The sequence below is a fragment of the Cetorhinus maximus genome, chromosome 25 (assembly GCF_964194155.1).
Source record: "Cetorhinus maximus chromosome 25, sCetMax3.hap1.1, whole genome shotgun sequence".
Taxonomy (NCBI): domain Eukaryota; kingdom Metazoa; phylum Chordata; class Chondrichthyes; order Lamniformes; family Cetorhinidae; genus Cetorhinus; species Cetorhinus maximus.
Window position 1 is genome coordinate 41317529 of NC_135903.1, and position 27983 is coordinate 41345511.

Consider the following 27983-nt stretch of genomic DNA (forward strand, 5'->3'; position numbering starts at 1 on the left):
TCCAGCCACGTGCGCATTTATTGCAATGATTACAGAGTCTCATTTCATTAGCTGCGGGTGTTCAGGCTGTGAGGTCTCGGCAGTCAAGGAGCCAGAAGGGTGGTTTGAGGAAGGATCTCCACCGAACAGATGGGACTCGTCACATTTGGCCATCAGCCACATCATAATACTCTGCATAGCGAAGAACAGATCATCGGTTACTTTCAAAAGTAACTCATGGAAATTGCTAAGAGTTGTATAAGCCTAATTGGTAAATATATTGCACCATCTCTCCTTTCCTTGGAGATTTACAACTTAAAATTATATAACACCTTTAATAGAGTAAAGCATCCCAAGGCAATTCACAGGAGTATTAACAGATGAAAATGGACACTAAGGCAAAAGAGACATTAAAGAAAGAAAGACTTGCATTTTTATAGCACCTTCTTGACCACCAGGCATCCCAAAGTGCTTTGCAGCCAATGAAGTACTCTTTGAGGTGTGGTCACTGTTGTAATGTAGGAATGGTGGCAGCCAATTTGCACACAGTAGACTTCCACAAACAGCAATGTGATAATGACCATAGAATTATAGAACGGCTACACCATAGAAGGAGACCATTTAACCCATCATGTCTGTGCCAGCTCTCTGCAAGAGTGAGGTGTCTTGTCCCACTCCCCCGAATTTTCCATGGAGACCTGCAAATGTTTTCTTTCAGAAGTATGTCCATTTCCCTTTTGAAAGCCACAATATGGAATCTGCCCCTACCAGGGAGATTTAAAAACAGCAGGAGCTGGACTCGGGGCTGAAAGCGGCGCGAGGACAAAGCTAGAGTTCGGAGGAGAGACAGGGTTGACTGGAGAGGAGAGGCCAGTGAGAGCGGTATCAAAGGGTGGGAAAAACAAAGGCCAAGACCGGAGAGGAAAAGCCAGTGATGGCGGTATATAAGGGCGCAAAAAACACAAGCTGATTCCGGAAAGGAGAGGCCAGTGGGAGCAGTAGGAAAGGGCGCGAAAAACAAAGGCCAAGACCGGAGAAAAGAGGCGTTACCCTCAGGACCTTTGGGCGGTGGAGTTCGAAGTGATGTCATGATTCAAAAAGTGACACGGCGCAGGAGAGGCAGCTGATTGGTAAGTAGGGTCAGGTGACTACTTCTACATCTACTTTTTCTACTAATTAAACTGCTGCAGTCCATTAGCTTAAACAAAATAAGGTGAGGACTTTGGACTGTAGTGGGAGTGTTTGGAGTGGAATAAGGCCCCTAGCGTAGTTAGTATTATTTAAAGGGAGTAGCTAATGAGCTTAATCTAAAGGGAAAGCATGGAAGCAAAGCTCACACCTGTAATATGCTCCTCCTGCGCTGTGTGGGAAGTCATGGACACTTCCAGCGTCCTTGGCAACCATGTGTGCAGGAAGTGTGTCCTGCTGCAGCAACTGGCTAACCACATTTCAGGGCTGGAGCTGTGGGTGGATTCACTGTGGAGCATCAGTGATGCTGATGTTGTCGTGGACAGCACAGACAGTGAAGTGCTCACATCGCAGGTAAAGATTGAACAGGCAGAAAGGGGATAGGTGACCACCAGGCAGAGTAGAGGAAGGCAGGTAGTACAGGAGTCTCCTGTGGCCGTCCCCCTCTCTAACAGATATACTGTTTTGGATACTGTTGGGGGAGATGACTTCTCAGGGGAAAGCAGCAGGAGCCAAGTCCATGGCACCACGGGTGGCTCTGCTGCACAAGAGGGGAGGATGAAGAGTGGCAGGGCTATAGTGATAGGGGATTCAATAGTAAGGGGAACAGACAGACGTTCCTGCAGCCCCAAAAGAGACTCCAGGATGGTATGTTGCCTCCCTGGTGTCAGGGTCAAGGATGTCTCAGAGAGGCTGCAGGGCATGCTGAAGGGGGTGGGTGAACAGCCAGTGGTCTTGGTACATATTGTTACCAACGACAAATGTAAAAAAAGGGATGAGGCCCTACAAGCTGAATATAGGGAGTTAGAATGTAAATTACAAAGTAAGACCTCAAAGGTAGTAATCTCAGGATTACTACCAGTGCCATGTGCTAGTGAGAGTAGAAATTACAGGATATATCAGATGAATACATGGCTGAAGAAATGGTGTAGAGGGGTGGGATTCAGATTCCTGGGACATTGGGACTGGTTCTGGTTCTGGGGGAGGTGGGACCAGTACAAATAGGGCGGGTTGCATCTGGGCAGGACCAGGACCAATGTCCTTGGGACGGGGTGTTTGCCAGTGAGGTCGGGGAGGGTTTAAACTAGAATGGCAGGGGGATGGGAACCTGAGCAGGGAGACAGAGGAGGGGGAAACAGAAAAGTAAGAAGCAAAAGTGGAGGGCAGAAAAAACAAGGGCACAAAACAAATGGGGTCATAGTGCAAAATAAAGCTAAGATGACTAACAGAGTTAAAAAGACAAATCTAAAGGCATTGTATCTTAATGCATGGAGCATTTGCAATAAGGTAGATGAATTAACAGCACAAATAGATATAAACGTTTATGATATAATTGCAATTACGGAGACATGGCTGCAGAGTGACCAAGGACGGGAACTGAACATCCAGGGGTATTCAATATTTAGGAAGGACAGACAAATAGGGAAAAGGAGGTGGGGTGGCATTGTTAATAAAGGAGGAAATCAGTGCAATAGTGAGGAAGGATATTGGCTTGGAAAATCATGATGTGGAATCTGTTTGGGTGGAGATAAGAAACACCAAGGGGCAGGAAAAAGTTGGTGGGGGTTGTCTATAGGCCCTCAAACAGTAATGGAGATGTGAGGGAAGGCATTAAGCTGAAAATTAGAGACACATGGAACAAGGGTACAATTGTAATCATGAATGACTTTAATGTACATATAGATTGGACAAACCAAACTAGCAATAATACTGTGGAGGAGGGTTTCCTGGAGTGTGTATATGATGGTTTTTTAGACCAATACACTGAGGAACCAACTAGAGAACAGTCTATCCTAGACTGGGTATTGTGCAATGAGAAAGGATTCATTAATAATCTTCCTTGGGGAAGAGTGACCATAAAATGATTGAATTGTTCATTAGGATGGAGAAGAAGTTGAATCCGAAACTAGGGTCCTGTAGCTAAATAAAGGGAACTACGAGGGTATAAAGTGCGAGTTGACGAAGATGGATTGCCTGATGTACTAAAAGAGTTTTTGGTGGATAAGTAATGGCTAATATTTAAGGAACATATGCATGAATTACAACAATTATTCATTCCTGTTTGATGCAAAAATAAAATAGGGAAGGTGGCTCAACAATGGCTTACAAAAGAAATTAGGGATAGTATTAGATCCAAAGAGGAGACATATAAAATTGCCAGAAAAAGCAGCAAGCCTGAGGGTTGGGAATGGTTTAGAATTCAGCAAAAGTGGACAAAAAGATTGATCAAGAAGGGGAAAATGGAATATGAGAGTAAACATGCAAGGAACATAAAAACTGATTGTAAAAGCTTCTATGAATATGCGAAGAGAAAAAGATTAGCAAAGACAAATGTAGGTCCCTTACAGTCAGAAACGGGGGGAAATTATAATGGGGAACAAAGAAATGACAGAAAAATTGAACACATATTTTGGTTCTGTCTTCACAAAAGAGGACTTAAATGATTTCCCAGAAATTTTAGGGAACCAGGGGGCTAGTGAGAGGGAGGAATTGAAGGAGATCAGTATTAGTAAAAAAAATGGTGCTAGAGAAATTAATGGGGTTAAAGGCTGAAAAATCCCCATGGCCTGATAATCTACACCCCAGAGCACTAAACAAAATGGCCCTGGAAATATTGGATACGTTGGTGGTCATCTTCCAAAATTCTATAGACTCTGGAGCAGTTCCTACGGTTTGGAGGGTAGCAAATATAACCCCACTATTTAAAAAACAGAATTACAGAGCAGTTAGCCTAACATCAGTAGCGTGGAAAATGCTAGAGTCTATTATAAAAGACGTGGTAACAGAAAGCATTAACAAGATTAGACAAAGTCAGCATGGATTTATGAAAGGGAATTCATGCTTAACTAATCTACTGAAGTTTTTTGACGATGTAACTAGTAGAATAGATAAGGGAGAACCAGGGGATGTGGTGTATTTGGATTTCAAGAAGGCTTTTGATAAGGTCCCACATAAGAGGCTAGTGGGCAAAATTAAAGCACATGGGATCGGGTGTAATATACTGGCATGGATTGAGAATTGGTTGACAGACCAGAAATAGAGAGTGGGAATAAATGGTTCTTTTTCCGGGTGGCAGATGGTGAGTAGTGGTGTACCACAAGGATCAGTGCTTGGGCCCCAACTATTCACAATATATATAAATGACTTGGATGAGGCAACCAAATGCAATATTTCCAAGTTTGCTGATGACACAAAACTGGGTGGGATTGTGAGGAGGATGCAAGGAGGCCTCAGGGCGATTTCGACAAGTTGTGTGTGTGTGGGCAAACACATGGCAGATGCAGTATAACATGTATGAATGTGAAGTTCTACGCTTCGGTGTCATAAATGGCAAATGGTGATATATTGGGAAATGTGGATATACAAAGGGATCTGGGTGTCCTTGTACACCCGTCAATGAAAGTAAATAGGCAGGTGCTGCAAGCAATTATGAAGGCAAATGATATGTTGGCCTTCATTGCAAGAGGATTTGAGTTCAGAAGTAGAGATGCCTGATTGCAGTTATACAGGGCCTTGGTGAGACCACACCTCGAGTATTGCGTGTAGTTTTGGTCTCCCTATCTAAGAGAGGATATACTTGCCATCGAGGGAGTGCAGCAAAGGTTCACTAGGCTGATACCAAGGATGGCAGCACTGTCGGATGAGGAGAGTTTGGTTCAACTGGGTCTGTATTCACTGGAGTTTAGAAGAGTGAGAGGGGATCTGATTGAAACGTATAAAATTCCAACAGGGTTAGACAGACTGAATGTAGGGAGGATGTTTCCCCTGGTTGGGGAGTCTAAAACCAAGGGTCACAGTCTCAGGATATGGGGCAGGCCATTTGGAACTGAGATGAGGAGAAACTTCTTCACTCAGAGGGTGCTCAACCTGTGGAATTCTCTATCACAGGAGGCTGTGGAGGCCATTTTACTGAGTATATTCAAGAAAGAAATTGATAAATTTTTGGATATTAGGGGCATCAAGGGGTATGGAGAGAAAGCGGGAATATGGCGTTGAGATAGAGGATCAGCCATGAGCATATTGAATGGCGGAGCAGGCTCGAATGGCCAAATGGCCTACTCCTGCTCCTAGTTTCTATGTTTCTATGCTCTCGGACAGTGAATTCCAGATCCTAAGCACTGACTGTGTAAAACTGTCACCATTGCCATTGCTTCTTTTACCAATCGCCTTAAATTGGTACCCTCTGGTTCTTGATCTTTCTGCCAATGGGAACAGTTTCTTCCTGTCTATTCTATCCAAACCCTTCATGATTTTGAACACCTCTATCAAATCTCCTCTTAATCTCCTCTTCTTCAAGGAGAGTAGCCCTATCTTCTCCAATGTATCTAAGTAACCCAAGTTCCTCATCACTGGAAGGGTTGTCATAAATCTTTTCTGCACCCTTTCTGATGTCTTCACATCCTATCTATAGTGGGGTGCCCAGAACTGGATGCCATACTCCAGTTGGGGCTGAACAAGCATCTTATACAGGTTTATCATAACTTCCTTGCTTTTTTACTCTACATCCTGACTTTTAAAGCCTAGGATCCTGTATACTTAATTAACCGCGTTCTCAATCTGTCCTTCCACCTCAATGATTTGTGTACATACATCCCATTTCCCTCTCTTCCTGCACCCACTTTAGAATTGTACCCTTTATTTTATGTCGCTTTTCCGCATTCTTCCTATCAAAATGAATCACTTAATTCTTCTCTGCATTAAATTTCACCTGCCACTTGTCTACTCATTCCACCAGCCTGTCTATGCCCTCTTGAAGTTTATCACTATCCTCCTCAGTTCACAATACTTCCAAGTTTTGTGTTATCCGCAAATCTTGAAATTGCACCCTGTACACTGAAGTCTAGGTCATTTCATATGCATCAGGAAAAGTTGGGGTTTAATACTGACTCCTGGAGAACTCCACTCTATACCTTTCTCCAGTATGAAAAATCATCCGTTCACCATTACTTTCTGTTTTCCATCGTTCAGCCAATTCCATATCCATGTTGCTAATGTCACTTTTATTCTATGAGCTTCAACTTTGCCGACAAACCTGTTATGTGGCACTTTATCAAATGCCTTTTGAAAGACCATGTCTACATCAACTGCATTACCTCATCAACTCTCTCTGTTACTTCATCTCATCAAAAAACTCAAGCAAGTGAGTTAAACACGATTTGTCCTTAACAAATCCATGATGGCTTTCCTTTGTTAATCCGCATTTGTCCAAGTGACTGTTAATGTCTGAATATCCAGGAAATCTGTTTTTGTGATGTTTATTGAGGGCTACATACTGTCCGGGACACCAGGGAGAACGATTCCGTTCCCTTCTTCAAAAGGCTGTCATGGGATCTTTTATGTTGACTCGAGAAGCAGTCAAAGACTTGCTGCAAGAGGTAGATTTTCAGGTCTTTAAAGGAAAAGAAGTTTAGGGAAGTAATTTCAGAGCACAGCGCCTTGGCAGCTGAAGGCATGTCCTCCAACTGTGGATGAAGTGAGTGGGAGATGTACTAGATGCTGGAGTTGGAGGAGTGTAGCTACCTCGGAGGGATGCAAGCCCCTTTGTATTCTACAGCAATATCTGTGTTATAACTGAAACACATGTTTAACATGACTGTCCTGGATAACTGTACAAACAATAAGAAGAAACAAAGGCAGTGACTGAAGTTGATTTCCCCGCACATTTCTCCCTCCCCTGATTTCCCTGTGCCTCTCGCCTTTCCCTTCAGGGAAACATTTGCCTCTGGTGAGGGAATCCAGAACAAGGGGCTATAATCTTCAAAATACAGGTCGGCCATTGAAGGGAGATGCCAGGAACTACTTCACATATAGAGAAGTGGAAATCTCAACTCTCTTCCATCAAATAGTTGTGGTTATGGGCAGATCAAGTGAGACTGAAGTTGGAGAGATTTTTGTTCAGTAAGGGCATCAAGGGATATGTTGCAACTACAGCAACTAAATGAAACTGTACAGGTCGCCCATGAACAAATTGAATGGAAGAGCAGACTGCAGGGGTTGAATAGCCCTGGAGTGCCCCTCTGTTCACTTCCCCAAGTCAGTGGGCAGAATATTGCCGTCGGTGAGCAGGGGGCGGGGCCAGCTCGCCGACGCTTAAAATAACGCGGGATGATGTCAGGCGGAACCCCCGACATCATCCCGACCCATTTAAATTTTCAGGAAGACGGGAGCGCAGCAAAATCAGCTGTGCACCCACTGACCTGTCAATGGCCAATTGAGGCCATTGACAGGATCATTTAAACAATTAAAGGACCTGCCTGTCCAACCTTAAGGTTGGTGGGAAGGCCAGGAGCCCCGACGGGGAATAGAAAAAACATGAAACCTCATCCACTGGCGGGATGAGGCTTCATGTAGGGTTTAAAAAAGTTTAATAAAGTTATAGTGTAAATTATGAACAAGTCCCATCTCAAGTGACATTGTCACATGAGGAGGACATGTTAAGGAATATTTTTTTTTCTATTTTTAATATTTTTTAAAGTGTCAGCGATCTCTGAGGCAGCACTTAGCCTCAGGGAGATGTGTGCATGCGTGAAAGAGCGCACTCTCGCTTTTGGGGAATCCCTCCCCCGCCCGCACAGGGAGCGCATAGCGCTTCCCGCCGGATGTCACGTTGGACGGGCCTTAATTGGCCCGTCCATGTAAAATGGCGGCGGCGCCCGCTTCTCCGGCGGGGATCAGCTCCCCACCTGCCAGAGATTGGGTCGGGCCCGCCCACCCGACAGGCAGAAAATTCTGCCCAAATAGTTTCAGCAGCTAATTGGCTCTGCGAATAGCTGACTATTCACACATTGTAGGCCAGTGCCACTCAATGTAACTCTGGGGTTGTTTGCAGGCTGCCTCCTCCCTGCTAACTCTCTGCTCCATGAGTCTTTGGGTCTCAATTCGCAGCTCGTCACCAGTTGTGTGGGAGCAGGGCAGGTAACCACGTGGCTGAGTGAAGACCCGTGCCCAGGAGCCTCGGCTATGTTTATGGGTGCCCCACTAGGCATGAATGCAGTTTTTTTTTGATTATTTGTTCTGTTATTTGTTATTGTTGTATTATCTGTAAATATATGTAAAGAGCTAGGAACTAATTGTTATATGTAAGTGTTCCAGGGGGCCACATTTCACAGCTGCACCAGAGACTCATGTGATGTGTAACAGAACCAATTCAAACCAGTCCTTCTTGTACAAGACATCATGACAAGTTCTGATCTTTCCAAGCTTAACGTGTGATTATTACCAATATTTGGGAACTAAAAGACAACAAGAACACAGCATATTGATGTAGAATGAAACATGTTACAGGTCTTTTTTTTATATACATTTTACTATGTGCTGGTATTTTAACGGATTTTGGCATCAGGGGACTGAAGAATTCTTACTCTGAGTCTGGCCCTTTTGGATGTTTGAGGTGAGATTTTGGGGAGGGAGAGAATTAAAAAGAACAAGTTGCTGCTCAGAAATTTAGCCTTTGGGAAAACAAATCCGAAAATGGGCATGTTATACTTTTAACATTGGGACTATCAAGGTGAAGGGAAGGCCCCATAGTGCAGGAGAACAGTGTAGTAAAAGACAGAATGAATCCGGTTATGGTGTTACACAATCCCAAACCTAGATTTTAAAGACCCAAAGATATTTTCAAGACCTGTGGATGGGATGGGGAGGAGGAGGAGTGTCGGAAACAAGGGAACTGCCCAATTCTGGGGCACCTTGGGGAGTCTGGTTTGGGCCAAGTTGAAGTTAAAGGCGACAGTCTTTTAACAGCGACTGTAAGGGAGATTACTTTGGATGGGGAAGCTTAGACAGTGCTAGACAGGAGCACAAGATAATTCATGTCGTTTCAGCTTACCTGAATCTGGACGCACATCAGCCCCAACCGTCCCTGTGGCGCTTGGCGGTGGGGGTGGGGGCACAGATTTCCTAGGAGAAAATCCAACAGCTCCTGGTTAATGATGAGCCCGTTCTAGCGACTAAAGCAACTGTGGCCAACTGGCCCTATATTCATTGCCAGTTTTACCAGATTATCCCACTGAGTCAGTGGAGGTTGAGGCAGAAGCATTGAATATTTTTAAGGCAGTGGTAGATAGATGCTTGATAATCGAGTTAGTGAAAGGTTATCGGGGTAGGCAGGAATGTGAAGCTGAGGTTAAAATTAGACCATCCATGATCTTGTTAAAGGGAAGAGCAGGCTCGAGGGGCCGAGTGGCCTACTCCTGCTCCTAAATTATATGTTCATAGGTACGTTTGACAGTTTTACCAGAGGCGCAGGCAAGTTTACCAGCTCCACATGGCCATGCATAAAGTTTATCCACTGCATGGGGCTTGGAAAGACAGGTTTGGATACAGTTGAAAGTGGAGCGAGGACAGGTTTTTGCTGAGGAGTAGATCACTTGGAACATTTGCTTTGTTTTGAGTGGGGAGCCTCAGATACATATTCGCTGGTTTTACCTGATGTGCTATCGCTCGATTGAAATTGAGACACTTTTCATTTCAGGATCTAATTTTTTTTTTTGGTTTGGTGAGATATGTGTCATTTTACATGTGGAAAATTGTACAATTGACAATAGGAGAAAGTTAAAACAGGTTGGTCCAAATCTTACAGTTAAAGCCACGGTGTGTATTTGCCGCTGTCCATGATGATTTCTGTCAGCCGACCCTTTTACAATTTTTCGGCCAGGACTCCCGACCCCAGCTGAAGCATCGATGGGTCAGTGCGACCACCCACAGGGAAGGTCGTCAGGCACAAGAGAAGGTTGGTGAAGACCAGAAACACCCCCCTTTTTCACAATAGTATCTACCGCAAAATCTTTAAAGGTCTCCAGTCTTTCAGTGGATGAATGGGTCAGAGGGGTCCTCGGGTGGGGTCAGAGGGTAGTAGGGTGGGGTTGGGGGTAATGGGGTGGGGTTTGGGGTAGTTAGATGGGGTCTGGGGTAGTCAGGAGGGGTAGTCGGGTAGGATTGGGGAATAGTGAGCTCGGGGGTAGTAGGGTAGGGTCAGGTAGTGTTGGGGGTTAGTGGGGTGGGGTTGGGAGTAGTGGGGTGGGGTTGGGGATAGTTAGATGCAGTCAGGGGTAATCAGAAGTCATAGTTGGGTAGGATTGGGGGATAGTGAGCTCGGGGGTAGTGGGGTGGGGTCAGGTAGGGTTGGGGGTTAGCGGGGTGGTGATTAGTGGGGTGGAGTGGGGTTGGGGATAGTTAGATGCAGTCAGGGGTAATCAGAAGGCATAGTTGGGTAGGATTGGGGGATAGTCGGGTGGGGTTGGGAGTAATGGGTTGGCGATAGTTAGATGTAGTCGGGTAACCGGAAGGCATAGTCTGGTAGGATTGGGGGTAGTGGAGTGGGGTTGGGGGTAGTGGGGTGGGTCAGGGGTAGTTGGGTAGGGTTGGAAGGTGGTGGGGTGGGGTTGGTGGTTGGGGTAGTTGGGAGGGGTCGGAGATAGTCAGATGGGGTCGGGGTAGTCGGGAGGGACAGTCAGGTGGGGTTGGGGGAGTGATTTGGTGGGGGTTGGTTGTGGTGCTCAGTTCAGTTACACTGGCTAATCACTGAGTTAGACCAGTTATTACCCAGCGTAGCGTTTCCAGGGTTTGTATACAGGCATGTCCCGTGTATCCAGCCCAAGTCTCTGACACTGAGCTCAGCATTGAAGACTTTCACAGAGGCATCCGGACAGTGGAAATCAGCCCATCGGAAGTTTAAACTTATCGGGCAATTTCATCACCTGTATGCGCGTCAGGAGGGTAGTGGGGTGTGGTTGGGGGTAATGGGATGGGGTTTGGGGTAGTTAGATGGGGTCCGGGATAGTCAGGAGGGGTAGTCATAAGTCGAGGTTTCAATGGTACAGATATGGGAAGATTTGGGCCAATGTGTTTTTCCAGCATCCATACTTCATAGGCTGTTTCCACGGTTACAGAGATTTTTCTGCTAACATGGTGCCATTCGAAGAACAGGTTGTTCTCCTGATGTCCCAAGTAGTCAGATCGATTGGCGGCTTATCCCATTTGTGGTTTGTGGGACCGGCTCTCCAGTCATGTTTGATGATAGATCAGGCCCCATACATCAGACAGATTCCAGTCCACACCCCTGCTGGGCATGGATGTTTGTAGCCTGGGGGAAGCAGTGGCTATAGCTGATTGCCTCTCTTAACTCTCTTCTCTCTCCCCTTGTCCAGTCCCTTCCCACCTACATCCGTGATTCCTCTGACACCTTACGTCACATCAACAATTTCCAGTTCCCTGGCCCCAACCGTTTCCTCTTCACCATGGATGTCCAATCCCTCTACACCTCCACCCCCACCAGGATGGTCTGAGGGCCCTTAGCTTCTTCCTTGAACAGAGGCCTGAACAATCCCCATCCACCACTACTCTCCTCCGTCTGGCTGAACTTGTTCTCACACTGAACAATTTCTTCTTTAACTCCTCTCACTTCCTCCAAATAAAAGGTGTGGCTATGGGTACCCGCATGGGCCCCAGCTATACCTGTCTCTTTATGGGGTATGTGGAACATTCCTTGTTCCAGTCCTACTCCGGCCCCCTCCCACAACTCTTTCTCCGGTACATCGATGATTACTTCGGTGCTGCTTCATGCTCTCGTCGGGACCTGGAAAAATTTATTAATTTTGCTTCCAATCTCCACCCCTCCATCATTTTCACATGGTCCATCTCTGACACTTCTCTTCCCTTCCTTGACCTCTCTGTCTCAATTTCTGATGATAGACTGTCCACCAATATCCATTACAAGCCTACCGACTCCCACAGCTACCTCGACTACAGCTCCTCACACCCCGCTTCCTGTAAGGACTCCATCCCATTCTCTCAGTTCCTTCGCCTCCGTCGCATCTGTTCTGATGACGCTACCTTCAAAAACAGCTCCTCTGACATGTCCTCCTTCTTCCTTAACCGAGGTTTTCCACCCACGGTCGTTGACAGGGCCCTCAACCGTGTCCGGCCCATATCCCGCGCATCCTCCCTCACGCCTTCTCCTCCTTCCCAGAAACATGATTGGGTCCCCCTTGTCCTCACTTATCACCCCACCAGCCTCCGCATTCAAAGGATCATCCTCCGCCATTTCCGCCAACTCCAGCATGATGCCACCACCAAACACATCTTCCCTTCACCCCCCCTGACAGCATTCCGTAGGGATCGTTCCCTCCGGGACACCCTCGTCCACTCCTCCATCACCCCCTACTCCTCAACCCCCACCTATGGCACCTCCCCATGCCCACACAGAAGATGCAACACCTGCCCCTTCACTTCCTCTCTCCTCACCGTCCAAGGGCCCAAACACTCCTTTCAAGTGAAGCAGCATTTCACTTGCATTTTCCCTAACTTGGTCTACTGCATTCGTTGCTCCCAATGCGGTCTCCTCTACATTGGAGAGACCAAACGCAAACTGGGCGACCGCTTTGCAGAACACCTGCGGTCTGTCCTCAAGAAAGACCCAAACCTCCCTGTCGCTTGCCATTTTAACACTCCACCCTGTTCTCTTGCCCACATGTCTGTCCTTGGCTTGCTGCATTGTTCCAGTGAAGCCCAACGCAAACTGGAGGAACAGCACCTCATCTTCTGACTAGGCACTTTACAGCCTTCCGGGCTGAATATTGAATTCAACAACTTTGGATCTTAAACTCCCCCTCCCCCCATCCCCACCCCGTTTCTTCCCCCTCCCTTTTTTTTCAATAATTTATATAGATTCTTCTTTTCCCACCTATTTCCATTATTTTTAAATCTAAAACTAAAACTTGTTAGTCTTTCCACCCCACCCCCACTAGAGCTGTACCTTGAGTGTCCTGTCTTCCATTCTTAATTAGCACTTTTCTTAGATAATATCACCACCTTCAACGCCTCTTTGATCCTTTTGTCTGTGACATGTTTTGATTATCTGCTCCTATCACTGCTTGCTTATCCCTACAACCACCCCACCCTCAAATTCTCTCCCCCCGCCCACCACCTTAAACCAGCTTATATTTCACCTTTCTCCTAACTATGCTTCAGTTCTGCCGAAGGGTCATGAAGACTCGAAACGTTAACTGATTTCTTCTCCACCGATGCTGCCAGACCTGCTGAGTTTTTCCAGGTAATTCTGTTTTTGCTTGCCTCTCTTCCCTGGTCTTAACCGTGCCTGGTGGTCTGTGAGATGGAGCAGGCAGCATTCCCCAAAATGCCTGAAGCCTTGTGTGACTAGTGGGCACCACAAGGGATAGCGTGTTGGGTAGACACTTGCATTAATATTGAGATTTAGTTCTGCAAGATTCCTTCGCCTTTTTTGTGATTGGACTGCACGCCGTTATTTTAATCCCCTTTCAGCCTAATTGGATTGTGCATTATTCTGTACCCGTGCCGCTCTTCAAAAGGGGCACAGGTGAGGCTGACCTCTGTCAAGTGTCGCTGGGGTAACCCGGTGCCCCCTTTATTGGTCCAACTGAAATAGGTCTAACTGGGAATCAGCCTCTTCACCTGCTGAGAATAGGAGGGCAGGATGGGATAAAACACAGTGGGGCTGGGATTGAGTGTGTTAGTTACTAGACATTGAACGGGTTGTCATGTTGCACTGACGTTGAGTGCTGGGCCAAAGAGAATATAATATTCCACTGAAAGCGACTTTACTCAGACTCTTCATAGATTCAGAGAGCAACAACAGTTGGAATCCTAGGACATAAATGATGAATGGGCGCATCCTATTCTGCCTGTGGACTCTTTATCCATGTTGTGGGGGGGTGGGTGGTGGCCATAAATGCTGTCACTCTGAAGGCCATGATGCTGTATGCCCCAACCTGGAGTAATCCATCCGGTCACGGCCAGAAGACAACAGTGAGTCTTGGGGTGAGGGGCAGCTATTTCCCCGAATCCCAGCCATGCAGTTGGGAGACAGGCCCAGCTGGCAGGCCTTGGGCTTGGTCTGAAAGCAGAGTTTCCACCAATCAGCATCTATTAAAGGGGAGCAATTTGCACATGATTAGGAAAAATGGAAAAGAAAACTCTCGCTGTTGCTGTACGTGGCGCAGGTCTGGCCCATTCCAGACTCCTGCATAATGGCGATCACCCGAGCCATCTTTCGCTTTATCTGGAGGTCGAAAATGGATCGTGTCCGCAGCGACGTGATGTACAAGCCTCTAGATAAAGGGGGAAGAAACGTGCCCAACATCACCCTCATACTGATGGCCACCTTTGTGTGCGGCTGCATCAAGCTGTGTGTAGACCCTCAGTACGCAAACACCAAGTGTCACTACGTGCTGAGGTTCTACCTGTCCCCGGTGTTGCGAAGGATGGGTCTGGCCACGCTGCCGCAGAACGCTCCAAGTAGTTGGACCGTGCCGTACCACCTGTCCCTCGTTGAAAAATTTATACAAAAAAACACCTTTGACCACAAGTCCATCAGGCAGTGGTCAGCACGTAACGTCTTAGAGGCCCTGAGGGAAAAGGAGATGGTGGATCCTGTGGGATGGTTCCCCGAGCAGACTGTCAAAGTCATTTGGCAGAATGCCTCATCGCCAGAACTTTCCAACAAGCACCAAGACGTAGCTTGGCTGGTGGTGAGAAAGGCCCTCCCCGTCAGATCCTTCCAACACGCCAGGAGTCTCACCCCCTCGGCACGTTGCCCTCGAGGTGGCTGTGGTGGGGTCAAGACCATTGTTCACCTCCTTGTGGATTGTGCCTTTGCAAAGAAGGTCTGGAGAGAGATGCAGTGGTTTCTGTCGAGGTTCATCCCGAGCAGTTCTGTGACACAGGACTCTGTGCTCTACGGGCTGTTCCCAGTGACACACACCGAGACAAACACCAACTGCAGCTGGAGGATCATCAACTGCAGCTGGAGGATCATCAACTCAGTGAAAGACGCTCTTTGGTCTGCCCGAAACTTGTTGGTCTTCCAGCGCAAAGAGTTGTCCCCAACCGAGTGTTGCAGACTAGCACATTCCAAGGTCCAGGACTATGTGCTGAGGGACACACTAAAGTTTGGGGCAGCCGCCGCAAAGGCGCAATGGGGAAAGGTCGCTGTCTAAGACCTTTCTGCCATAGTGCACCGAGGGGCTGGGAACTGTTGAGAGCCCCTCGGGCTGTACAGCTCACAATGAATGTATGCAGTGAATACTAATTGTATTATAATTGTATTGAAGCACCTCAGAGTGCAACATGATGTATGTTGATAACTCCAATACCATTGCACTGTCTGACTGTCTGTAATGACCATATTGAAATGACTGTAATATTCATTGATTGTATTGAAGCATCTCGTGATCCATGTGTAAAAGTTGAATCTGATTGTACTTTTGTGATGGTGATTTTGAAATGTTTTGGAATGTTCTTCCAGATGTTTTATGAATAAAGTATATTTTTCAAAAAAAAAAATATGCAAGAGGCCAGAATTTGTGGAATGCAGATATCTCAGAGGGTTGTGGGCTGGAGGGGATTAATGAGATTGCTCGGGGCAGGGTTATGGAGTGCTCTGAAAATAAAAACGAATATTTTAAAATCGAGGTGTGACTGAACCAGGAGCCAATGTAGGTCAGCAAGCATGGGGTGATGGGAGAACAGGGCTTGGTGCAATAAGGTCACGGGCAGCAGGGTGTTGGATGACCAGCTAGATTTGCATTGGAATAGTCGAGTCCAGAGTTAGTAAAGGCATGATTGATGGTTTTAGCAGCAGATGAGCTGGTGCAGGAACTGAGTTGGACAATGTTACGGATGTGAGAGCAGCCCCACCCAGCCGGACATCAGGGGAGAGGCATTGGAGGAGGATGGTGTGGTCAACTGTGTCAAATACTGCAGAGAGGCTGAGAAGGATGAGGAAGGAAAGTTTACCCTTCACACAGTCACATGGATGTCATTTGTGAATCTGCTACAAGCTATTTAGGTACTAACTTGATACTGTCAGGGCTGCAAACCTGATTGGAAGGATTCAAATGTGGAGTTCTCAAAATATGGGGGTGGATTTGGAAGAAGACAACATGGTCAAGAAATTTGGAGAGAAAAAGGAGGTTGGAGGTGAGGTCAAGAGGGGTCAGGGGGTGTTTTGAGAGGGGTGATGAGGGCAAATTTGAAAGTATCTGAAGAGAGAAAACCTTTCACAGTATCAGCTAACACAGAGATGGGAGGGTAGCTGGGTGGCCAGCAGCTTAGTGGAATAGTCAGGAGAACAGGACATGGTGGGCAAGATGAGCTTGGAAGAGAATGAGGGGCAATATGAGAGAAAGTAGATAAAACTACAGGAGCAGGACTAGGGAAGGTGTTGGGAGCAGGGATTTTGGAGTTCAAGCTGGCAGAGGCAGCTGAAGGGATAGTTTTTATCTTAGTGACAAAAAGTCCCTGAGCTTCTCTCAATTGCTGATGGAGGTGAGAGCAGAGGAGATGGGGAAGGAGGCTTTAAGAAAACAGTTTGCTGTAGCAGGATGATCCTGGAATAGTAAACAGTTTTGGCAGATGAGAGCAGGGCTGGTTAGTGTTTTAAGAGATCTGGCCAGATCTGGCGGTGAGTGCGAAACCAGTTATCTGCCGTATCTGTTCAACTCTGCATCCCGTGTAGTCAAGGGAGCAGAAATGAGAGTTGTACTGGTGAATGGTCAGGGTATAACAATAGGGGAGAGGGGTCAATGGGGGAGAAAGTGGAAATAGCAGAACTGGCCTGGAGCCACTGACAAAATGCACACATGAATGGACACAGAGAAAATACAATTTAGAGCAAAAACAGAAAATGCTGGAGAAACTCAGGTCTAATAGCATCTGTGGAGAGAAAGACAGAGTTAACGTTTTGAGTCCATATGACTCTTCAGAGCATCCACAGTATTTTGTTTTTCACGCAATTTAAAGTCCTGGTTTTGTGACAATTAATAGGATGCACAAAACCTGTTATTAAACAGGGAATAGAGAGTAGACAATAGGAGGGAGTCAGAGGTCCCATGGTGGTAGATAGAAGGCAATATGGAGCATCAACAACTGTTGTCCAATTTCGAGTCAGATGCTTCCACGGATAGGACCCTTTCCTCCGATTTCCCGCCCTCATATACTCCCCCTCACCCCCAGATGCACTCCCGCATGGAAGTGTTGACATATTTCTCTTCCCCATCTTAGAGGTGCACAGGCCAATTGTAGCACATGGCTGAGATCAGCCAATGTAGCATAGAGTAGGATTCTAACCTGGGGCCTTCCTAGCCAGTGGTGCTCTACCCATGTCAGGAATGGCGCCTATCCATAGAGCTGCTGATGGAATGCCTTACCAAATCCACTGATCCTAATCCCAATATCACCCCTGGAAGCTTCAAGCCTCCAGTTTTGGGATGCTCCATGACCCCCACCCTCCAATGCTCTGCAGCCCCCTTGTAGAATGAAAGTGCTTACATCTCTCTCCGGGGACCCGGAGGTGCGTCTCCACTGACATGCCGTACCGTCGGCCTCAGGTTCTCTTGCAGTAGTCTCATCATGTGGTGTGCCTGAGGTTGGCTCTGGACCTGGGCCTGGGGTGGCAGTGTCGGCCAAGAGGGGTATGCAGGGTATGGCCAAGGCTCATAGTGATGGTGATAGACAGTGTCGGGCTCATCCTCTTCCATTCTGACTGACACTGGGTTCTAAACACAACAAATGAAAGACAGCACACTCTCTGACTGATTTCTTAAACCACAGACTTTCTGTCCAGCATGTGGAGGTTTCAAAGTTCTAGATTTTAAAATAACTATTGTAATGCTGGGAATTTCAAATGGCTACTGGTGTTACCCATATCAGGTGGAATGAGTCCACATCACAATTCAACAACAACTTTCATTTATATAGCACCTTTGACATGGGAAACCGCCCCAACGACAGTGACAGGAATATTATTAGGTCAAAATTGGCACCAAACCACATAAGGAGGTATTAAGACAGGTGACCAAATGCTTGGTCAAAATGTTAGATGTTAGGGATGGTCTTTAGGAGGAAAGAGAGGTGGAGAGGTTCATGGAGGGAATTCCGAGGGATTTGGATCTGGATAGCTGTAGGACTAGCTGCCAATAGCATCATGAATTTAGTGGGGGGTGCAGAAGAGCCCAGAATTGGAGGAATGTGGTGTTCTCAGGAGGTTGTAAGTCTAGAGGAGGTTTGCAGTGCTACAGGTGGATTAGGCCATGGGTGATTTTGAACAGAAGGATGAGGTTTTTAAAATTGAGGTTTGCTGGACAGGAATTATGGAGTTTATGGTGTAGACAGCTGAGGTCCTTAATGAGGGGGGGGGTGGCATCTTCCATCATCCCTGTTATATGATGTTTGAGTTGATAAGAGCAAATTAGAGGCATGGATTTGAAAATCAGTGGCCTGTTCCCGAACCCTACTCTGCGGATCAGCTCCCCTCATTGTGGACAAGGCCGTGGGTCAATCCATCCTTAGCGTTTGAGTTGTCAACTTTGTTTCTATGGCATCACAATTCACTAACCCTTCATAACCAGCATCATCGCGATGTGAGACTCAGGCATAAACAAAAACTTCTAATTTTTTTCTGTTCAAACCTATTTTTTTATATTCAATTTACATTTTAGAAATGCCAGAGTCCCATTGCCAAATAACTGGGTGCTGTGAAGTCATGTTCTAACAACCCAACATGAGAAACATTTTTCTAACTACCCACTTCATTCTCCCAGGCTTTCCCCTTCCTACAGTGGAAGTGAGTACAGTTCATTCTCCTGTCTGACTGTAGATGCTTGGGTGTTGTTTCCAGCTGATTAGATTTCACCCTGTGAAATGCCTGTCCACTGGGCATGTGCGGCAGGGCTACCCTGCTGTTTGTCAGTGTGACTGACCATGACCTTGTCCCACTTACTGGATCAACCTTTACAAAAAAAACATTCTCCTTGTTGCTGGCAAGGTGGCCATATATTGTCCATTTCTCATTGCCCTTATTGTAGCAGTTTGATATAACTGAGTGCCTTGCTGGGATATTTCTGAGGGAAATTAAGGGTCAACCACATTGGTGTGGGTCTCGAGTCACGTGTAGGCCAGAACAAGTTTCTTTCCCTAAAATACACTTGTGAGCCAATTGGGGTTTAATGGCAGCCGCAGGGTCACTATTATTTTTTATTTCCATTTTCTTTTCAAATTGAATTCAAATTCTCAAACTGTGTTAATGGTCTTTGAACTCCCATTCTCTGGATTATTAGTCCAGGAATATAACCAGCTGACTTTGCGTTAATATTGTGCGAGGGGAGACCCCAGCAAGCTGTGCCTGCCATGGCTGAGTCACAGCACCTTTCCCTCCATGTTAGAAGGTTGTGAGTTCAAGGCCCCCTCCATAATCTAAACTGATACCCCAGTGCTGTACTGAAGGAGTGCTACACTGTTGGAGGTACCATCTTTTGGATGGGTTGTTAAACGGGGGTCCTGTCTGTCGTCCCAGCTGGGTGTAAAAGATCACTAAGGCAGATTCTCTGGTCATTAGCACATTGCTGTCACTGTTGTGTTGTAGGAAATACAACAATCAATTGCACAGCAAGCTCCCAAGTGATAATGACCAGATGAAGCATTTTTGTGATCTTGATTGAAAAGTAAATACACGGGTACACTCCTGCTCTACTTCGAAACGGTGTCATGGGATCTTTAATGTCCACTTGAGAGAGCAGGTGGGACCTCAGTTTAACATCTTATCTGATAGACAGCTCCTCTGACAGTGCAGCACTTCCTCAGTAATGCACTGGCATGTCAGCCTTGATTCTGTGCTCAGGTCTATGAGCTGGCTTTTGAACCCACACCTCCTGACTCGGTTGAGGAAGCTACCCACTGAGCCATGGTTGAAGTGTGGGTTATGACTGGGACTTGGGACCCTGGTTCATTTTGTGCTGCTCCATTACCTACCCCAAAAGAAATGCCTTCTGACCTCTAACGCACAGTGGTTTTTCAGCTTAAGGTGAAAATAATTGATATCTGACCTGCACGGCAGGCTGTGGCTGCGTATTGTAACCAAAGCTCGTGAGTGCTGCCATGGTGATGTTATTCATGATCACTTGGTGCATCTGGGCATTCTGTATCATCATCAGCTCCACCAGGTCTAGAAGATAAAACATGAACTGTCAGAACATGTAACCCAGTGAATTCCTAGACTCAGGAATCCAATGAGAAACTAACAGGAGCTCTGGAATGAAGAAGCTTTGACTCTCTTGTGTGTTTCCGGGATTTTCTTTTCATTTGTCTTGTAATCAATTTACAAAATCCCCTCCTCACATTCATGCCACCAGATTTAGTATCCCTTGTGCTCCATTTAGTTTCTGGACCATTTTACTCAACCAGATCATTTAAAAAACTTATCTATTCTCACTAAAGTCGTTGAACTCGTTGCTGAATAGTGTTTCCATCACTCCCAGGACAGGTACAGCACGGGGTTAGATACAGAATAAATCTCCCTCTACACTGTCACCATCAAACACTCCCAGGACAGGTACAGCACAGGGTTAGATACAGAATAAATCTTCCTCTACGCTGTCTCCATCAAACACTCCCAGAGCAGTTACATGAATGCTTCTTAATATCAATCTGTGTGCCCCTGTCTTGCATCAGTAACATTCATTTTCCCTCACAGTGAAGCTGCGTTTCTTTGTTGGATTTTAATTCATTACCATTTTATGTGCTATGTTTTGACACCCAATAAGGAGAGGGTTGAGATTTCCCTAACTGTAATTCACGCAATTTAAAGAAACATTCATTCTTGGCCGGATTGAAGTTATCTGTGAAATGACAGTGTGACTCACTGCACCGGCTATAGATTAATTGTTTAAATTGTAGCCTCTTCTCCCCAGTGACTCCCCACGATTTAATGCAGTTGTGAGCTATACTGACCATCAGGGTCCAGGAACAACCCACAGCCTGCGCTGATTAAACACATCACTATCAGGGTACCAAATGGGCCTCATATCAGTGTCAGTGCCCTCAGGTTATGGAGGGGATGAAATTGTTATTTCCATTCACGATTGCAATTACTAGCCATACTAGAAGGTGTGTGCATTGCACGGTTAGTGAGGACATTGTCAAGCTCAAACTACAGGCCCCATACAGTCACGTTGGCATCTATAACAGCCACAGTCGAGGCTCTCACATGACAATAGGTCATTTGGGGGTGGGATCCCCAGGAGTCTGCCAGTGTTGTAAGAAATTGGGGTCTTTAATGAACTGGTCTTTTCCACATAGCGCAGAACCTTTGTGAGATTAGCTAAACAGCATTGATTCTCTCGCTGGAAAGGCAATTTCTAAACACTTCGACTTCTAAACAGTCCCTGGAAATGGCAAGGTCACTTGGTTCAGACTGCCACGCTGACATTCCTACCTTGGTAGGATGGCATCTTATGTACCCCCGCTTGTCTATGCAAGTGTTTAGAAAGGGCCAGGATATGACCCTCAGCATGATGTAAACTAAAAGACTAACCTCGGGGAGGGTGACAAACATGGGAGGCGGTAACCGCCCTGTCATTTTGGGTACCTGTCCTGCATCTATTGGTCAGAAGGATTTGAATAGATGATTGACACTGGGTAAGCTACCAACCCCCCAGAAAAAGGGTATGTTAGCAATTGCTGAGGGACAGGGGGCAGGGCTGGTGAGGTGGCAGTGCTCAGTCAGATGGAAGAGGGAGAAGAGGAGGAGGAAGAAGACCGAGTGAAGAGTTCCTGGAGGCTTGGATGAGAGAGCAGAATGCTGCCAACACTGAGATCCACATGCTCTGTGCCAATCATCCGTTCATCCTCTGGGGTCAGTAAACCGCTCTCAACTGTCACGGGTCGTGACATTTTTTTGTCTAATTAATTAATGCTACATATCTAAACTGTTGCTTCTCAATAAACTTAAACCGTCTCAAGGCAAAATACTGCGGATGCTGGAAACCTGAAACAAAAACCAAAAAATGCTGGAAAAACTCAGCAGGTCTGGCAGCATCTGTGGAGAGAGAAACAGAAAACGTCCACAGATGCTGCCAGACCTGCTGAGTTTTCCAGTATTTCCTATTTTTATTTCAGATTTCCAGCATCTGCAGCATTTTGCTTTTATTATATCCGTCATCTATTTTTTTCCTCTGCTTCCCTCTCTTACGTTTTTCGTCGATTTTCCTTCCTTGTCAATCTGAGAGAGTGCTCCCAGCACGCAGTTACCCACTGGGAGAGCAAATCATCCATGCCACTCCACCCCCACTCTCAGCCATATTGACGCACATCAGGTAGAAGGCGTTAACACTTAATCCAGCCGGCTAGTCCCTGGTTATTCTGGTTAGTCCTTCATCATTACTCTTAGTCCCTGCATAAAAGGGGCTGTTACCTTCCTTCACGTGCCCATTCCTGGTTGGTGGAGTTTGAAGATGCTGCAGTCCGGAGAGATTCTGGAATATAGTTGTCGGCTGTTGTGGAATCTTTGGGAAATGAGACAGATTAAAATAATGTGGATGAGAGGCGTTGGAGTAGTGGTAATATCACCAGACTAGTAATTCAGAGGCCCAGAAATTCAGAGGCCCAGGCTAATGCTGGGGGAGACAAGTTCGAATCCCACCACAGCAACCGGTGGTATTTAAATTCAATTAATAAATCTGGAATTAAAAAGCTAGTCTCCATAACGGTGACCATGAAACCATTGTTGATTGTCATAAAAATCGATCTGGATCACTAACATCCTTTAGGGAAGGAAATCTGCCATCCTTCCCTGGTCTGGCCTACATGTGACTACAGACCCACACCAATGTGGTTGACTCTTAACTCCCTCTGAAATGGTCTAACAAGCCACCCAGTTGTGTCATACAAAGTCTACAAAAAGGAATGAAAGTGGATAGGTCAGCCAGCTCCTACCAAGGCACTGGAAATAACAACGGCAAACCCCAGCCCTGTCAACTCTGCAAAGCCCTCCTTACTAACTTCTGGGGGCTAGAGCCTAAATTGGGAGAGCTGTCTCGAGCTAGTCAAGCAACAGCCTGACATAGTCATCCTCTCGGAATCATACCTTACAGATAATGTTCCAGACACCACCATCACCATCATCGACAGGACAGGTCCAGCAGAGGTGGCGGCACAGTGATATATGGTCAGGAGAGAGTTGCCTGGGAGATCTCAACATCAACTCCGGACCCCATGAAGTCTCATGGCATCAGGTCAAACATGGGCAAGGAAACCTCTTGCTGATTACCACCTACCAACCCCCCCTCTCCCCCAGCACCCCTCCCTCCCAAACTGGTGAATCAGTGCTCCTCCATGTTGAACACCGCTTGGAGGAAGCACTGAGGGTGGCAAGGATGCAGAATGTACTCGGGATGGGGTCTTCAATGTGCAGCACCAAGAGTGACTCAGTAACACCACTATTTACCGAGCTGGCCGAGTTCTAAAGGATATAACTGTTAGACCAGGTCTGCGGCAGGTGGTGAGGGAACCAACAAATGGGAAAAACATACTTTTTTTATTCATTCATAGGATGTGGGTGTCGCAAGCTAGATCAGCATTTATTGCCCATCCCTATTTTCCCTTGAGAAGGTGGTGGTGAGCTGCCTTATTGAACTGCCGTAGTCCATGTGGTGTAGGTACACCCACAGTGCTGTTAGGGAGGGAGTTCCAGGATTTTGACCCAGCGACAGTGAAGGAACGGCGATATATTTCCAAGTCAGGATGGTGAGTGACTTGGTGGGGAACTTGTAGGTGGTGGTGTTTCCATGTGTCTGCTGCCCCTGTCCTTCTAGATAGCAGTGGTTGTGGGTTTGGGAGGTGCTGTCTAAGGAGTCTTGGTAAGGGTTTCAGTTGTGTATCTTGTAGCTGGTACACACTGCTGCCACGATGCGTCAGTGGTGGAGGGAGTGAATGTCTGTGGATGGGGTGCCAATCAAACGGGCTGCTTTGTCCTAGATGGTGTCAAGCTTCTTGAGTGTTGTGGGAGCTGCACTCATCCAGGCAAGAGGACAGTATTCCATCATACTCCTGACTTGTGCCTTGTAGATGGTGGACAGGCTTTGAGGAGTCAGGAGGTGAGTTACTCACCACAGGATTCCTAGCATCTGACCTGCTCTTGTATCCACAGTATTTATGTGGCTAGTCTAGTTCAGTTTCTGGTCAATGGTAACCCCCAGGATGTTGCTAGTGGGGGATTCAGTGATGATAATGCCATTGAATGTCAAGGGAAGATGGTTAGATTCTCTCTTGTTGGGGGTGGTCATTGCCTGGCACTTGTGTGGCGTGAATGTTACTTGCCAATTGTCAGCCCAAGCCTGGGTATTGTCCAGCTCTTGTTGCATTTGGACATGGGCTGCTTCAGTATCTGAGGAGTCGCAAATGGTGCTGAACATTGTGCAATCATCAGTGAACATCCCCACTTCTGACCTCATGATGACAGGAAGGTCATTGATGAAGCAGCTTAAAGTGGCTGGGCCTGGGACACTATCCTGAGGAACTCCTGCAGTGATGTCCTGGAATTGAGATGACTGACCTCCAACAACCACAACCATCTTCCTTTGTGTTAGGTATGACTCCAACCAATGGAAAGATTTCCCCCTGATTCCCATTGACTCCAGTTTTGCTAGGGTTCCTTGATACCAGTTGGTCAAATGCTGCCTTGATGTCAAGGGCAGTCACCCTCACCTCACCTCTGGAGTTCAGCTCTTTTGTTCATGTTTGAGCCAAGGCTGTAATGAGGTCAGGAGCTGAGTGGCCCTGGCAGAACACAAACTGAGCGTCAATGAACAGGTCATTGCTAAGCAAGTGCCACTTGATAGCACTGTTGATGACCCCTTCCATCACTTTACTGATGATTGAGAGTAGACTGATGAGGCAGTAATTGGCTGGGTTGGATTTGTCCTGATTTTTGTGTACAGGACGTACCTGGGCAATTTTCCACATTGCTGGGTAGATGCCAGTGTTGTAGCTGTGCCGGAACAGCTTGGCTAGGGGCACAGCAAGTTCTGGAGCAAAGTCTTCAGTACTATTGCCGGAATGTTGTCAGGGCCCAGTGCCTTTGGAGTATCCAGTGCCTTCAGCCATTTCTTGATATCACATAGAGTGAATCAAATTGGCTGAAGACTGGCATCTGTGATGCAGGGGACCTCCGGAGGAGGCCAAGATGAATCATTCACTCGGCAGTTCTGGCTGAATATTGTTGCAAATGATTCAGCCCATCTTTTGCAACCCAGTGAGTTGTTTAATTGTCCACCACCATTTACGACTGGATGTGGCAGGACTGCAGAGCTTAGGTCTGATCTGTTGATTGTGGAATCATTTAGCTCTGTCTATCACCTGCTGCTTATGCTGTTTGGCATGCAAGTAGTCCTGTGTTGTAGCTTCATCAGGTTGACACCTCATTTTTAGGTATGCCTGGTGCTGCTCCTGGCATGCCCTCCTATTCTCTTCATTGAACCAGGCTTGGTGGTAATGTAGAGTGGGGGATATACCGGGCCATGAGGTTACAGATTGTGGTTGAGCACAATTATGCTGCTGCTGATGGCCCACAGCACCTCATGGATGCCCAGTCTTGAGTTGCTGGATCTGTTCAGAATCTATTCCATTTAGCATGGTGGTAGTGCCACACAACTCAGTGGAGAGTATCCTCAATGTAAAGATGGGGCTTCGTCTCTGCAAGGCTAGTGCAGTGGTGACCCCAACCGATACAGTCATTGACAGATGCATCTGTGGGAAGCAGGTTGGTGAGGAGGAGGCCAACTATGTTTTTCCCTCTTTTTCATTTTCTTGTTTTTTTTCTTTTTCTGTTTTAATAATTAATTCTTTATTTAAAAGGAAAATTAACAACGGTCATAATGAGTAACCATACAAAAAGAAAGCTTACAGTACAACAATAATTCAATACGCTTATATTTGGAAGAGAAAGAGAAAGAAAAGTGAAGCAGGAGGAGGAAGAAGAAAAAGGAAAGAGAAAAGAAACCCTCCCCTGCCCCCAACAAATAAATAATAAGAAATTCAACAACAATCATGGTCAGATATAGTTTTACCTGATATAATACATGCAACATAATTAGGGCCATTTATATGAAAATAGAGAGCTGTAGTTCCTCAAAGTAATCTAAGAAAGTTAACTTGCCTTGTCCAGGTCTTGCTGCATTTGGGCACAGGCTGCTTCAGTATCTGGTGTGTCACGAATGGTGCTGAGCATTGTGCTATCATCAACAAACATCTCCACTTCTGACCCTTACGATGGAGGGAAGGTCATTGATGAAGCTGAAGATAGTTGGGCCTAGGACGCTACCCTGAGGAACTCCTGCAGTTATACTTCCACCAGTAGCTCACGGTTGTAGCGTGCTGGGCCTGAGGCTTTAGGAGCCTTCCTGTGTGATGACACTTCACAAGCATCGCCATGGAAACCTGAAATGTTGCTCCACCAGTGATTGAAGGGGCTAAGCAAACAATATTCAGCCAAATGGAGCTGAGATTGGGCAAAATCCATACTTAAGAAGTGGAAATGCTTTCAAACTGCACTCAATATTTCAGACAAGCTGTATCTCAGGGCAGAGGAACAGAAAGGGGCACTGCCTTAATCAGACATACCAGGTGAAATAAAGACCCCTGCTGGGTGACACAAAGCTGGAACGGCTACTGAGGGCACCATGGAGAGGAAGAATGGGCAATTTCCCTCCTCCACTGCTGAGTTTCCAATCTCTGCTAAGAAGTTGCTGAACACTGGCTCAAAGGTGGAGGGAAAGTTTGGACCCTGGGCCTAATGTTCACTTGGCCCTTTTAGGTCGACTGCCTAGCTCCAGGTAACTTTATTGTGGGGGGCGTGCTATGACTGGCTTGTGGCCTAAGGGGAACATGGTATTAAAAATAGTGATCACCCAATGATGACTCATTGAGCATGTGGGAGAAAACAGCCAGGATTCCGTCACAGGAATAAATAGAAACAATTCATTCATGTTGCTGTTTGTGGGAGCTTGCTATGCTGAACCTGGCTGCCAATTTCCTAAATCACAACTGTGCCCACACTTCAAAAGTGCTTCATTGGATGTAATGCGCTTTAAGATGTTTTGAGGTTAGAAAGGTGCTATAGAAATGCAAGTTTTTTTTAAATTTAATGCATCACATCCTTTATAGTTATTAACAAGTCTAAAATGATTCTCCCTTCCAATTTCCCAGCCCTTCTCTCCTAATGGCACTGACTCTTACTAAGGTATCAGCAGACACCCTCCCAAATGGCCATCATCATGTGTAAGGTCAGCCTATTCACCTCTTGCAGGGGCTTGGAGCAGGGGTGGGGGGGCACATGGGGTAGGAGAGGGGAAGTGAAGGGAAGGTAAGAGCTGATCGCAGTCCTATGTACCTGATCACCACCTACGTACAGTCTGATTTCATGATGTTGGTCAAGGGATAAATATTTGCCCAGGATACTGAGGAGAGCTCCCTGCCCAACCCGGCTTTCAAATAGTCCCATGGGATCTTTTACGTCTACCTGAGCGGGCAGATATGGCCTCGGTTTAATGTCTCATCTGAAAGACAGTGCAACATTCCCTCAGTACTAACACTGGAGCGTCTGCCTGCATTTAGTGCTCAAATCCTGGAGTAGGACTTAAACCCAAAACATTCTGACCCAGCGCTAAGTGTGCTGCCACTGAGCAAGCCATGGCTCACATCGTTATTGTACGGAATTATTAACTAGCATTAATAAGCTATCCAGTTTAAGAGAGATGGTTTCAAATGGCCTATAAGAATGTTGCTGGCACCCCTCCTGTCGGCCTCACTAACCTGCTGTTGAATTATTTGCACTCCCTGTGGGTCCTGCTTCCTCGCTTGAGGAGGAAAGACATTGTTCTCTGCAAAGTACATGTTCTTCACCCACAGGCGCTACAATCTGGATTGAGAAAGCCGCTGTAGATCAGCCAGCTAGTAAACAGTTTCAGAAACCATACAGCTGGTTGCCTTGGGAACCAGCCATAAAC

General features: G+C 46.5%; 1 protein-coding gene across 1 annotated transcript; it reads right to left on the reverse strand.

The window, feature by feature from the left end:
• LOC144668075 (proline-rich protein 29-like) lies at positions 1–27983 on the reverse strand. Its single transcript, XM_078529846.1, has 6 exons — positions 27790–27983; positions 22394–22484; positions 20028–20146; positions 17476–17702; positions 8996–9066; positions 1–171 (listed from the first exon to the last, which is right to left on the reverse strand). The coding sequence occupies exons 1-6, from the start codon at positions 27868–27870 to the stop codon at positions 140–142; spliced, it is 621 nt and encodes a 206-aa protein (XP_078385972.1). The 5' UTR covers positions 27871–27983; the 3' UTR covers positions 1–139.

Coding starts and splice junctions, on each gene's coding strand:
- LOC144668075 (XM_078529846.1), bottom strand. CDS start 27,870: ATGTACTTTGCAGAGAACAATGTCTTTCCTCCTCAAGCGAGGAAGCAG. Junction 22,485..27,789: donor TGCAAATAATTCAACAGCAG/GTTAGTGAGGCC, acceptor CATTTCCCAAAG/ATTCCACAACAGCCGACAAC. Junction 17,703..20,027: donor AGCCACAGCCTGCCGTGCAG/GTCAGATATCAA, acceptor TGTTGTGTTTAG/AACCCAGTGTCAGTCAGAAT.